The sequence below is a fragment of the Colius striatus genome, chromosome 3 (genome assembly GCF_028858725.1).
Source record: "Colius striatus isolate bColStr4 chromosome 3, bColStr4.1.hap1, whole genome shotgun sequence".
NCBI lineage: Eukaryota > Metazoa > Chordata > Aves > Coliiformes > Coliidae > Colius > Colius striatus.
The window spans coordinates 15264338-15278499 of record NC_084761.1 but is presented as its reverse complement, the minus strand read 5'-3'; the positions used below and the strand labels follow the sequence as shown (position 1 = coordinate 15278499).

At 55.2% G+C, this 14162-nt stretch overlaps 2 protein-coding genes across 3 annotated transcripts; one reads left to right on the top strand and one right to left on the bottom strand.

Annotated features, from left to right (window-relative positions):
• The first annotated feature begins 1569 nt into the window (after positions 1-1569).
• Positions 1570-3376, top strand: RASD1 (ras related dexamethasone induced 1). Of its 2 annotated transcripts, none has more exons than XM_010207147.2 (2): positions 1570-1935; positions 2228-3376. In XM_010207147.2, exons 1-2 carry the CDS (start codon positions 1650-1652, stop codon positions 2776-2778), a joined length of 837 nt encoding a protein of 278 aa, XP_010205449.1. In that variant the 5' UTR covers positions 1570-1649; the 3' UTR covers positions 2779-3376. The 2 variants fall into 2 exon arrangements, with proteins under 2 accessions (XP_010205449.1, XP_061849360.1); XM_061993376.1 differs by having other exon boundaries at positions 2299-2475.
• Positions 3377-5843: 2467 nt separating this feature from the next.
• On the bottom strand, positions 5844-10764 carry MED9 (mediator complex subunit 9). Its single transcript, XM_061994049.1, has 2 exons — positions 10617-10764; positions 5844-6629 (listed from the first exon to the last, which is right to left on the bottom strand). Exons 1-2 carry the CDS (start codon positions 10757-10759, stop codon positions 6413-6415), a joined length of 360 nt encoding a protein of 119 aa, XP_061850033.1. The 5' UTR covers positions 10760-10764; the 3' UTR covers positions 5844-6412.
• Positions 10765-14162: the final 3398 nt, after the last annotated feature.

Sequence of the window (14162 nt, the reverse complement as noted above, 5' to 3'; positions counted from 1 at the left end):
TCTCAACAGCCTGCTGTGGAAGTTTGGCTTTCCCCTGCCCTATCTCCCAGCCTTTGGTGGCACAGAGATCTCTCAGCACAGCCACTCTCCCCTTTCCCCGAGGACCCCTGGAAAAGGTGCTGGCTCAGCCATGCTCGCTGCAGCCCTCTGGGCCCGGGGGGCTGCTCCTTTCCACCCGGCGACCCCCAACAACTCAGCATCCCACAAGATGGGGTCCCCAACCTGAAGCAGCTCCGGGGGCAGCCCTGCGCTGTGCCTACATCCCTGCGAGCATCCTTCCTCCTCTTCCTCCTCCTCGGCCCCCCCTCCCGCGGGGCCCTGACACCCCCATCCCGCCCGCGCCTGCCCCCTCGCGGCGGAGCGGGCGCTGCAGCGGCCCTGGGGCGGGGGGCGGCAGGGTGCGATGGGGTGAAATGGGGTGGGATGAGATGGGGTAAGGTGGGGTGAGATGGAGTGGCATGAGATGGGGTAAGGTGGGGTGAGATGGAGTGGGATGGGATGGGATGGGATGGGATGGGGTGAGGTGGGATGGGATGGGATGGGGTGGGGTGGGATGGGATGGGATGGGATGGGGTGGGATGGGTCGGAGCTGGGCTTGGAGTCGGAGATGGGCTGCGTCCGGTCTAAAGTCGAAGCTGGAGCTGGGGTTGAGAGAAAGCAGCAGTGCAAAACCCTGTTTCAAGGGGGCACCGCTCAGCCTCCAGCCCGAGCTGCTGGGTGGGACGGGGACATCTCTCTGCTCCCGTCCCACGCACTGTAACAGGCTCATTTCTCTGGTCTTTCTGCGGGAAGGGTGCCCGCACTCCCGCTTCTGCACCCAGAGCGAGTGTCAAACGGACTGTTCACTGGGAGCGGGCTGGGAACCCCCCGCACCTCTCGCCACGGGTCCCTGCCTGCGAGCGAGCGCGCTGCAGGGCGTGCGGACCCCGGCAGCCTCAGCCCGGCTGCGGGCGGGACCGATACAAGTTACCGTGTCCCCGGGCTGAGCTGCAAAGTGGTCGGCTTGCGAACGGGACCGGGAACACGGGTCGGGCTGCCAACGGGGCTGGGCTGCGCAGCACCGGGAGCTCCAACCGAGCCGCAAGCGGGGCTGGGGCGGGCAGCCCCGGGAGCTCCAACCGAGCCGCAAGCGGGGCTGGGGCGGGCAGCCCCGGGAGCTCCAGCCGGGTCGCAAATGGGACTGGGCTGTGCAGAACCGGGAGCTCCAGCCGGGTCGCAAACGGGACTGGGCTGTGCAGAACCGGGAGCTCCAGCCGGGTCGCAAACGGGACTGGGCTGTGCAGAACCGGCAGTGCGAATCGGGCTGCGAACGGGACCGGGCTGTGCAGAACCGGGAGCACGAACCGGGCTGCGAACGGTCCCCGGCTGCCAGGCACCGCCAGCTCCGGGAGAGCTGCGAAGGCAGGCGGGCTGCGCGGCGCGGGGCGGCCGGGAGCGGGCCGGGCGCGGAGCCCTCACTGACTCAGCCGCCGCCGCCCCGGGCCGTGACGCGCCGAGGGGCGGTCGCTGCCGCCTCCATATAACGCGGCGGCGGCCGTGCACAGCTCACACCGGCCTTTCCTGCGAGAGGAGAGGGGCTGAGGCAGCCGGGCAGACGTCGCCTTCCTCCTCCTTCCTCTCGCCGCGAGCTTGCCCCTTTGCCGGCTTCAATGAAACTGGCAGCGATGATCAAGAAGATGTGCCCCAGCGAGGCCGAGCTGAGCATCCCCGCCAAGAACTGCTACCGCATGGTCATCCTGGGCTCCTCCAAGGTGGGCAAGACGGCCATCGTCTCGCGCTTCCTCACGGGCCGCTTCGAGGAGCAATACACACCCACCATCGAGGACTTCCACCGCAAGTTCTACAGCATCCGCGGTGAGGTCTACCAGCTCGACATCCTGGACACGTCGGGCAACCACCCCTTCCCAGCCATGCGCCGCCTCTCCATCCTCACAGGTACTTGGCTGGGGAGCGCCGGGAGGAACTGGGAGGGGGGAGGTTGTTTCTTGCCAGATGTCAGGTTTTATTGCCCAGTTTGGAGATGTTTCTCCAGTCCTGGGAGGAGGGAGGTGCGATTTTTGTGTATGCACAGGATGGGCAACTTTGCTCCCTGCACAGGGTGGATGGGAGGATGTGAGACCCATGTACTGCTCGGTCCTTCCCTCACCGAGTCTCTGTATAGCTCAGGCAGTGGGTCTCTGCGTGTGTCCGTCCCTGCAGCCGTCTCATGTTCCTTCTTGATCCCCAGGAGATGTGTTCATCCTGGTGTTCAGCCTGGACAACCGGGACTCCTTTGAGGAGGTGCAGCGCCTGAAGCAGCAAATCCTGGAGACCAAGTCGTGCCTGAAGAACAAAACCAAGGAGAACATAGAGGTGCCTCTGGTCATCTGCGGCAACAAAGGTGACCGGGACTTTTACCGAGAGGTGCAACCCCGAGAGATCGAGCAGCTGGTGGGAGGAGACCCCAAAAAGTGCGCCTACTTCGAGATCTCAGCCAAGAAGAACAGCAGCCTGGACCAGATGTTCCAGGCGCTCTTTGCCATGGCCAAGCTGCCCAGCGAGATGAGCCCCGACCTGCACCGCAAGGTCTCGGTCCAGTACTGTGACATCCTGCACAAGAAGGGGCTGAAAGGCAAGAAGCTGCTGAAAGAGGGGGGCCGGGGCAGCACGGAGGAGGCGTACGGCATCGTGGCCCCCTTCGCTCGGCGGCCCAGCGTCCACAGCGACCTCATGTACATCCGGGAGAAAGCCATCGGCGGTGGGCACAGCAAGGAGAAGGACCGCTGCATCATCAGCTAGGAGCCCCCGCTCCCTGCCACAGGAAGCACGGACAGGAGGAAGGGAAGAAGGGAGGAAAGAAGGGAGGGGGGAAAGATGCTCATTTCTGAATTGACTTTGGGCAGGCAGAGAGAGGGCCGCTTCTTCCCCAGCCTCCCTCCTCCCGAGGGGTCGCTTTCAACTCCCTCCCCCGGGGAGGGTATTTTGGGAGCAAGGGATGTGAAAGGGAAGGCTTTGGAGGGCAGGAGGTGGGGGGGTGCTGCTGGGACCAGCCTCCTCTAGTTAGAGAAACACAGGAAGGGTGAGCTGCCAGATGGGAGGATGAGTGCGGAGGGCACAGACCCTGGCATTTCTTTCTCTCCCAAACCACCCAGCCTCGGGCACTGCCTTCAAGAGGGAGAGCAAAGGCCTGCCAGCGCCTGCTTGAGGCTTTGGGCTTGGGTTTTTGTTGTTTTGGCTTTTTTTTTAACTTGAGAAGCTGTGCACGGACTCTGGCGCTGTGTCGTGTGTTTGTCTGTGTCTGCAAAACACATGCAGAAGACACTCCTAAGCTGTTGCAAAGATGTTGCAGAGTTACAGCCCCGATGGAGCGAAAAACTGACTCTTGTTTACATTTGTCTTGTCTGACTTGCAAGATTTGGGGAGGGTGGGAGGGAAGGGGATGGGTGTTTTTTTAAGTAATAGGCACTTTATGTAGGTATTGTTTGTCCTTGATATGAACAAAACAAAAAATCTTCAAGTGTTTCTACCGTGGGTGAAACTTGATGTTTTATTTTTTCTACAAATCAATAAAATCTTTTTAAAAGGACACCTGTGGGTTTGCCTTTGCTTCTTCACCCTCCCCTGTAGCAAAACCAAATCCTGTTAAACCCAGCTCTGAGGTGCTAAAATCAGCTTCTTGACTCAATCTGTGTGTTACCCCATCTCCCCCGACTCCCAGAGCAAAGGTTTCCGTCTCTGCAAGCAGCGGCTCCCTCGCCACACGGGGTAACGAGAGGCCACGCACAGAGCTGGTTACTCAAAAGGGTCAGCGAGCCAGGACTCTTTCCTCACTTTGCTAACGCTGAGTGAGGATCCTGCCAGCCCTGGGACACGCTGGGCATTGGCATGTCATTCAGTGCAGAACCCAAGCAAACTGACATCACTGCCTTACAAAGAGCTGATTGTGGGGCTTTTTCCTGATTAACTAAGCACACTTAATGATGTCAACAGAGAGTGATTCATTTGTGCCTTGTCCAGGATATTGTTTTTGTTTTGCAATATGAGTAAAGGAAGTACTTTGCCTGAAAGGTCACCTTTGCATCTGATGGTTTTTAATCCCTTCCTAATAACAAATCCCAGTAACCACTGCTAGAAGTGAAAGGGGAGAGCTCGTTAAAGAACAGGTCTTCCTGCCTCCAGCTTCTGTTCCAGCCCATTTTCAGCTCCCGTTCCCCCCTTCAGCCACAAAACAAACCTACATTTACTGCATACCAACGTAAAAAAGATTCCATCAAAGCCACAAAACTACTGTGGGTGAGACCAAACCAAACCACTTCGGTTTCGCTTGGAACTTGGATTCAAGTTGTCAGAGTTAACTTGTTCCTGCACCGAGTGCCAGACATTTATTTGGAAACACGCTGTTTCTTCCAGCTCCACAGATGCCCTGATTTCACAGGAACAGCCACTGGCAAAGCAAGGGAAACCGTCGTCCAGGCCTGAGAGACAAGAACTTATTGAGCTGGGGCAGGCAGTGGCTGGCAGAAAGGCAGTCTCAGTAACATAAAGAGTGTACACTGTGCTTTGTTCATCTTGGTGTTCTGCTTTACTCAGAGTTTACACACTGGCACCTTCCCAAAGAAAGTACTAGTAAAACATTCCAGTGGGAACAGCGTAATCTCTACGCTGCGGGTGAGTCCCAGCCATCCCAGCTCCCAAGGAGCAGAATGACTTTGGTTTTGCTTTAGGAAAGCCCTACCCAAACAGCCCCTGCTCTGCTTTGTTTGGTTTACGGGTTTCTTTTTCAGGCATGAGGGTGCTGCTTCCCAATAGACTCTCGACAGGTCTTGTACTTGACTAGCTGTTTTTTCAGTGACCTGCACCACCTCTCAGCTGATTCAGACACCCAGGAGAGTGACGGTGCTGTCACGTCTCGGTTAGTCAGTGAGATGCAGTGCTGCTCACCAGGTTATCAGCTGTCACCATAACAGTCACAGGAGGAGGACAGAGGGCAGGGAGCCCCAAGGTCCATCTGAAGGCAGTACGGCTTCTGAGAGCCTTTAATCAGTCACTGGTAAATGCTGAAGACACTCAAACGATTGTGTTTGTGGGAAGTCTCTGGAGCACTGTGGATATGGAACTGACCCCTCCTATTGAGCCCAACTTGTATCACGTATGGAAGAACTAAAAGCTCGTTATTTGTGCTCTCTGGTTCATTTCTGCTTAAGGATCTGGAGCACAAATCTGATGAGGTGCAGCTGAAGGAACCGGGGGTGTTCAGCCTGGAGGAGGCTGAGGGGAGACATGATCACTCTCTGCAATTCCCTGACAGGAAGCGGTGGCAAGATGGGAGTTACAAGTGACAGGACAAGAAGAAATGGCCTCAAGTTGCACCAGGGAAGGTTTAGACTGGACATGAGGAACAACTTCTTCTTACTTGAGAGGGTTAAGACACCATCCCAGGCTGCCCAGGGAGGTGGTGGAGTCCCCATCCCTGGAGATGTTGCAAAGCCATGCAGCTGAGGTGCTGAGGGACTTGGGTTAGTGCTGTGCTTGGCAGGGTGAGGGGAGGGGTTGGACTCCATGATGATTCTATGATTCCTTTCCTCTGTTTTAAAGGCAAGATGCCCAACGTATTGCCTACAAGCTGCATGCACTCAAGGAGATTTACACACCCAAAGCCCACCAAAATCCTCTCCCCAGGTAGTCCTCACTTTGCTCTTTCAAGTCACCCTCCTTCCAAAAAAAGCAAAGATACAGGAGGTGGTCCCACAGGTCCCCTGTGCCGCCCCGGCTCAGCCCACATCCACTGCTCAGCCCTCATCCACTGCTCAGCCCTCATCCACTGCTCAGCCCTCATCCACTCACTGAACACACAAGAGGGGCAGTTTGGAATTTCTAAATCTTTACTCAGACAGACCAAAAGGAGAGAGACATACAGAAGTAACTGAAAGCAATTGTTCCTCTTTTGACACACACAGGCTAGAAGGTGCCCCAGAGACCCCTTCCAGAGGCAGTGCCAAAGAGCTTGTGCTTCCCTCTTACGCTCCCTTTTGACGTCTGTCCATTTGTTTCAGAAGTGAAAACAATTGCAGAAAACACCTTTTTTCCTTCTTAAAGTTAACCAGCAGGTACTTTGACGCTTGGCAAGAAGAAAACATCTCATCTCCTGCTTGTTTGGATGAAAAAATAAAAACCCCACCCCAAGAGGAGAGAGAAGACATGTACATAAAGGCTCAGTCCTATAGCCACTCAAAGGGAATGTGCCGCTGTAACATCACACGTGAGGCACGGAGTGTTCCTGGTCAGGGCCACGTGCCTGGCATCCACACACACACAACTTCACAGCCACCAAAAAAGCATGAAAGACAGGAAAAGTAAACTTCTGCCAGATTTTTCTCTCCTCTTCAGACAGTGGAGGAGGTATCCGGAGCTGGAGAGCAGAGCTGAGCCCTTCCTACTCCTTGGGGATTTCAAACATGCAAAGGCTCTTGTATTTCTGCAGCAGTTCGTTTTTGGTCCGGACCTGCTCCCGCAGGCTCTGCAGCTGCTGCTGCTGCTGCTCGGGGCTCACCCCGATGCCAGGCATGGAGCTGATCAGCTTCCTCGTCTCCTGGAACTTGTTCTTGAGCTCATTCAGCACCTGGTGAACATCCTGGCTGTCTCTGTCCATGCTAAAGAGGAGAGAAAATGGAGACAGTGTTCAGCTCTCCTGTTGGAAAGTGACTTAAACACCTAAAGGGTGGGTTTTGAGAGGACGGGGACAGCCTTTTTTCTGTAGAGCCCGGTGACAGGACAAGGGGTACAACAGGCACAAGCTGGAACACAGAAGTCCCACTGGAACACAAGGAAGAACTTTGGTGTTGAGGTGAGGGAGCCCTGGCACAGGCTGCCCAGGAAGGGTGTGCAATCTCCTTCTCTGGAGGTTTCCAAACCTGCCTGGACACGTTCCTGTGTGACTTGATGGAGGGGAAGCTGCTTTAGCAAAGGATTGGACTGAATGGCCTCTAAAGGTTCCTGCCAACTCCCACCATCCTGGGATTCTTTGAAAGTGATCAACCTGCTGAGGCCACTCGCATTTCCAGTGCAACCAGAGCTTGAACTGGAATTCAGCGGGAAACTTTTGCTCTTAGTATCTAACTACACACACCTAATTCACCTCTCTCCCTAAGATGGACACAAATAGATATACAAACTGGGTAGCCTCTGGGGCAAACTGGTTTCCTGCCGACTTCCAGCACACAATCCAGTCACCTCAGGAGCCATCCATCCAGGCAGGAGCTGTTCTGCGGCTTTAAAACATTACCATGGAGCAGGCTGAACTCTCTGTCTGTTTGACCTCCTGTATCTCTCTTTGGGGAAGGTGAGATTACGTGTGTGTGCTGTGTGTAGGCACCTGGAAAAAAAGATCTGAGTCTCACCCGTGACCTGTCGCTGCTGTAATGCAGAAAAAAAGAATCAATGCAGTCAAACAGCTTGACAGCAGAAAATAGAAACTGCTCCCCAAAGTATCAGAGAGCATCCAATGGCAGAGAGAGCAGCACTCTGGAGCTTTCAAACGACCCTCTGGGGACAGATACCTAATAAAAGAGAAGCCACAGCTTATTTTTAAACTTTTTTTTTAAGAGCAGTACAAGTGGTTCTGCAGCCAGCTCTGTGCTTTTCAAGGATCAGCGTTGTCTGAGGCAGCATCTGCCCTCAAACCCTCGTTAGTCTCTGCAGCAGCTTTGTTAGCACCAGCAAGAAGTTTTAGCGACTCCAGGCAAAAGCGAGGCCCCGCTTCCAGGGCGCCTGTTAATAACAAGTGGGAATCTAACAGTCTTTGAAACCTGAAGCCTGTTCAATAGCCAGACCTAAAAATAAACCTGCTTGGCATGACCAAGGCAGAGAGGTGCTCCATTATAACTTTGGGGAATCGTGACACGGCTGTGAGCAAAACTTTTAACCAGATGGTGGCCGTTTGTTTCAAAAGGCTGCTGGAACAAAATATTCATTACTCCCTTCTAAATAAAACTGCAGCTGGTACTATAATGTATCCCCATTATGCAGACACTCAGCCTCAGGTCAGCAGTGGAAAAACACAGTCACACACACACAGAGCCCTGGTGGGGAAGGATGGGTGGGCACAGCCTTTACCCCACCAGAGCTGCAGTCTGCCTTTCAGGGACCTCCTCCCCGCTCCTGCTCTCCTCAAGTCTTCCCTTCCCCACACCCAGAGAACTGAGGGCTGTCCATCCGGCTGGTTCCTCCAAATGAACAAGTATTTTCAGTTTGGCTGGGTTTTTTTTCTGAAGGGTGGTTTTCCTGCTGGCTCAAGGCACTGAAACCACTCTCTCTTTGAGGGAGGGCAGGGATGGGCAGGAGTGAGGTGAGGGAGGGGCTGCAGCTGCCCGCAGGAACACGGGATTCAACGCAACGTCCAACCACAGACCCGCCTTAAGGCACAGTGCTCTTCATTACGGCAGCACAACCACATGCTGGGACCTCAGCACTGATGCCATTTGACTGTACAGGCTTGAAAAGATCAGCAAGCCCTGCTTGGGAAAACTTCCTCCAGACCCAAACAGCAGGAAGGAGCACACGTCCTTGAATGTAAGCAAGTTTACAGTCTGTATCCTCGCTCCCGAGTACAGTGTCACCTTGGAGATGTGTCTTCATGGCTGAGTCAGTGTCCAAACAGCAGGGCTGGGCTCTGCGACCAGCAGCAGTATTAAGGGATATGATGTTTTGCCATCTGTCAGGGACATGAGGCAGCACATCCCACCGCTTGTCTCTGTGCTCCTGCCCATCTGCAGCACTGCTCATCACCTATGTCTGCTCAGGCCACCTGGGAAATGCCGTGTGCGCAGCCGAGGGAGGTAGCGGCGCAGAAGGAGTGGGTGGCTCAGCAGGACAGGGCACAAGATATCCTACAGACTGTCACCTGTGGGTCACCATGACCTTCTTGGTGACACAGAGGAACCTGGGAGGTCCTAGCCATGGCTACTGTGCACGCATACACCTGGCAACGGGCTCAACTGAGGGGATACATGGTCACGCTCTGCAGCTCCCTGACAGGAGGTCGTGGCGAGGCAGGGGTCAGTCTCTGATCTCAAGTAAGGAGTGACAGGACAAGAGGTAACAGCCTCAAGTTGCATGAGGGGAGGTTTAGATTGGAGATGAGGAAGAACTTTTTCCTTGAGAGGGTTGGGGACAACTGCCTACCCCTGGCACAAGGGGGTTTGCATTCCCATGTACATGCTGCATCTGTAGGAATTAATTCCTTCCTTGCTGTGGCTCAGGATGCAGAGCCATCAAGGGTGAACCTCTCTCCCCTTTCAGACTGATGCATGCGAAACACCGTCAGGCTACAAACCAGCCTCAGCTCCTAAATAAGTGCCCAGGGAAAGGGCTGCCAGGCCCATAAGCAGCAATAAGGCCAATTGTGCTTCCCATGTCCCCTGCCTGAAGCTGAGGCGTGTCTGGGTGACAGCATGGAGATGGCCTGGATGCACTTTCATGGCAGAGCCACAGCCCTGCTGGGACCTCAGACAAGCATCTCCAAAGCCATCATCCTGGGCCAGAAACATCACAGTTCTCAGCACCTATGTACAAGTAACTTTTCCCCCAACAGTACTGGAACTCGAAGAGAACAACTTAACTCACGCTGTTCAATGTAACAATTCACTGCAGAAGCCATCCTCCTTTTTACAACTCCCCAGAAGCGGGCTGTGATCCTGCCCCAGCACTGCCTGTGCTTTCTGAGGCTGTTATCAGCCAAACAGTGCAGTTATCTGGAGCAATAACCTGACACAAGTACAACACTCCTTCTCCTGGCTGTTAATGTCAGGGCAGTGCTCCTGGGCCACGGGAGCACATCCCGAGTGACCTAAACACCACCCAGATACTGGTGTGACACTTGGGGCTGTGCCAGCTCTTTCCAGGAATTCCATCTGGAAGAAAGAGGCAAAGGAGATACTGGGAGGTTGTAGAGCATCACTAGAAGGCTGACCTAATTGCCCTGCCATCCATCCGCAACACCCTGAGGGTGCTGGCAGTTGGAGAGCCTAATTAGAAAGAGAATCCCACTGTCCTGCTCCCCATCCACGGCACCTCAGGGATGCTGGGGGCCGGAAAACATCATTACAGGGGGATCTCATTGTCCCACTCCCTGCCCAGGGTACCTTGAGGATGCTGAGGGTAGGAAAGCACTGTTTAAAGGGGGAACTCCACAGTCCCACTCCCCATCCTGGGCATGCCTGAGGATGCTGGGAGCGGGAGACAACCATTCAAGGGGGTCTCCACTACCCCGATTCCCATCCCGGGCATGCCTGAGGATGCTGGGGTGGGAGAGCATCATTCGAGGGGGGACCTCATTGTCCTGCTCTCCATTCACAGCACGTTGGGGATGCTGGGAGCTGGAGAACATCACTAGAGCGGCATCCCATTGTCCCACTCCGTGTCCAGGGCATCCCTGAGCACGCTGGGGGTGAGAAAGCATCACTACACGGGAACCCCGCAGCCCTGCTCCCCACTCTGGGCACCCGGAGGTCGCTGGGGGTCAGACAGCGCCATTAGAGGCGCGGGCTGGAGCACGGAGGAGGTGCCCGGGCCCGGTGCGGAGCAGCGCTCGCCGGGGAGCGGGGAGGAGGCCCGGCGCCGCGGCCCGTGGCCGCCGTTACCATTTGATGATGTCGTGGACGAGCGGCAGGAAGGAGAACTCCTGCTGCGCGGGCGGCGGCGGCGGCGGCGGCTTCTGCTCCGCCGGCGGCTCGGGCGGCGGCGGCTCCTCGGCGGCGCGGGCGGCCGGGCCCCCCGAGGCCATGGCGGACCCCGGCGGCGGCCGCGGCGCCGCGCAGTGACGGAGCGGAGCGGGGCGGAGCTCGGCCCGGCGGCCGCCCGCGCCGCGCCCTCCGCTGGGCCTGCGCCGGGGCCCTCCGCTGGGCCTGCGCCGGGCAGCTGAGCTGGGGCCTGCGATCCCCCGTCACACCCCAGCCCCCTGGACCCCGCCGCGATCCTCCCAGCCCCCCCTCACACCGCAGCCCCCTGCACCCCGCCGCGATCCTCCCAGCCCCCCCTCACACCCCAGCCCCCTGCACCCCGCCGCGATCCTCCCAGCCCCCCCCTCACACCCCAGCCCCCTGCACCCCGCCGCGATCCTCCCAGCCCCCCCTCACACCACAGCCCCCTGCACCCCGCTGTCGCCTTGCCCTGTGCAGGACTGAGCTGCGCAGGAGGTGGGATGTTGGAGGAAGGACAGATATTGAGGTGCTGGAGCGTGTCCAGAGACTGGCAACGGAGCTGGGGAAGGGTCTGGAGCACAAGTCTGTTGGGAGCAGCTGAGGGAACTGGGGGTGTTTATCCTGGAGGAGGCCGAGGGGAGACATGATCACTCTCTGCAGCTCCCTGACAGGAGGTTGATGCAAGGTGGGAGTCGGTCTCTGTTCTCAAGCAATGAGTGACAGGACATGAGGGAACAGCCTCAGCTTGTTCCAGGGGAGGTTTAGATTGGAGATGAGGAGGAACTTTTTCCCTGAGAGGGTTGTTGGACACTGTCCCAGGCTGCCCGGGGAGGTGGTGGAGTCCCCATCCCTGGAGACGTTGCAAAGCCATGTAGCTGAGGTGCTGAGGGACATGTGTTAGTGCTGGGCTTGACAGGGTGCGGAGGGGGGTTGGACTTGGTCTTTTCCAACTGAAACAATTCTATGACTGAGAATGAGGTCCCATACCCAGAGGACAGGGTAAGGACAAGGAGTCCCAGCACCCATCCTGTACTGGCTCCCAGCCCCTTAGGTGTGCTCAGACCGGTGTCCCAAGCCTGTGTGTATCCCTCCCATTCGAACGAAATCTTAGGGGGAAAGTTGCATCATTCTGTGTAAAATCAGTATCCACAGCACAGTTTCAATGTGTCTTTTAAATCCCAAATTTCCAGTCTGGTTTTTCATTAGTTAGTGTCCTTAGTTTGACTTTAATGCAAATGGAGACAATATGTGGAGAGGGCTGAGTGCTGGGAACATGGCCTTTGTAGTGCCTTAAAGACTGAATGAGGGACCAGGCTTTGTGCCTGAGGGAGGAAACAAGGCTGACAGCAGTCAGAGTGTTGGCTGAGAGCCTGGGCTGGGAACTGGAGGAATCTGGAGAAAAACAGAAACCTGGTGTTGGGGCCGGGACCACCGTGAAAGGGGGGAGAAATGGGGCTCTGGCACAACTGACCTGCGGGTGGAAGAGGCGGCTCAAGATGGTGTGTGGTCGAGGCTGGGAGATGGGAGAGGGTGTCCCTCTGCACCAAACAGCCTCAGAATTTGCTTCAGCAAACTGCTGCCGCTGTGTTTGAACCCCTCTGCCAACGCAGGGCCACAGCACTGATCACACCAGCCACAGTCACGCGTTTTCCTTCCTGCGTTGGCTTACAGAAAATGCGTAATTTAACTTTTCATTTGAACCAGGGCCCCCCTGCTCAACAGCTATGGGCTGAGGATGACTGGGAAGGCAAGTTTCTTTTTTAAATCATTTTCTTTCAAAAGGCAAACAGAGGCTATTTATATATCAAATGAGAATGCTGGTAACCATTTAAACACTTGGAGTATTGACTGCTTCTAAATATAGCAGATGCAATGGCTCACTTTGTTCTTACTGTCAGAGATAGAGCCCATCTTGGGCACTGATGCTGGAATGTGCAGGAGGAGCCTGGGGGAGCTGGGCAGGTCCCTGGGTGAGGGGTGCTGGTGGTATTTACGGTCCTTGGCTGAGTCAACCTGGAGGTACAGGATGCTGCGTCCTCAGCCGAGCAGGAGGTACAGGATGCTGCGTCCCTCGCATGGGGCTGAGCCAAGAGGTTCATTTCTGTCAATTTTTACGGGCTGTTTCTAAAGCAAGACTTGATTCAGGCTCCATGGGGGAAGCTTTCCTCTGTTATGTGCTGTTTTTAACCCTTCCCCTTGACTTTACGGAGGAGGGCTGCTGATTGCTGGCCGCCTGCCTCTGATGGGTGAGTCAGGCAGCCGTTAGAGCAGGTGACAACACACACATTCAGCTGTGCCTAAAGCGCTGTAAAGCAGGATTTCTGTGTGCCATTCAATTTCTGTTTTGGGTCCTATGTTCCCACAGCAGCTGGAACACACAGCTTTATCTAGCTGGCATTCCTCCCTGTCCCTGCCTCTCACCTCCCCTTTCTTGTGGGAACAGCTCCTCCAGCTCCTTCAGGTGACCCACCTCTGTCCTTTGGAGCTTGTCATGTCTCATGGCAAGTCCAGGGAAGAGTGAAGATGTTTTTCAGTAGTGTTGTATTTTCACAGGCTCCTCCATTGCTGATGCTGCTGCTGAATGGGTTGGATGAGACTGTGTGGTCACCATTTGAGTGTCAACCTATGCCAGAGGCACAGTAGAGCTGTGAGGATCATGATGGTATGTCCATATCCCTAGTGAGGGCTGCAGGAAGAGGTGAAACCCAGCTGGCAGGTCTGTTAGAAAAGAGAAGTCATGCTGCTGGGAATGCAGACAAGCCTTGACCTCAGCTGAGAAGCAGTGCTGGTGTGCTGTAATATTCCCCTGCCCCGTGAACCTCCCAGCTGTAAGACCCTTGTCCCCATGGGATGACTAGTTGATGAACTGGGTTTCGTCCTTGTCATGGAGTTCCTAATGGATATCACCAACACGGTCTTCCCCATCCCCAGGGGCTGTGTCTGACCATCTGCTGTTCTCACATTGAGCTGGTGTTGGTTTGCAGTTCTTCCTCATTTTCACTTTGTGTTTTTTCACTCACTGTCAGTTCCTCAGCAGAAGGGTTTAAATGAGCAACTCATGAAAACTCCCGGTGAGGCAGCTAAAATACAAACAAAGATGCTTAGTGTTGAATGCAGAGAATAATTTCTCCCTGGATTTAGTAATAAACCTGAAGTGCAAATGATCAACCTGTTCCTCACATTTGATTGTGGCTCTTTGTATAATTCACTGGCTGGACAGACAGTTTCTGAAATGTGCAAATGACTCCAAACCATCTATCTCCCACGTCTTTCAGCCACCATGTACTCTTATTGCTGACCCAGACATTTGTTTCACCCATTATCCTAAAAAACAGCTGATCAAATAATCCCTATCCAGAGCCTCATTTGTTACTGCCTGTTTCCTTTATGATACCAGTGCTATTCTATTTTTTCCCTGCCATTTCTATACAAATTGGACCTCTTGGCTGCTTCCAAAGGTAACTTCTGAGGGATTTATCACCAGTG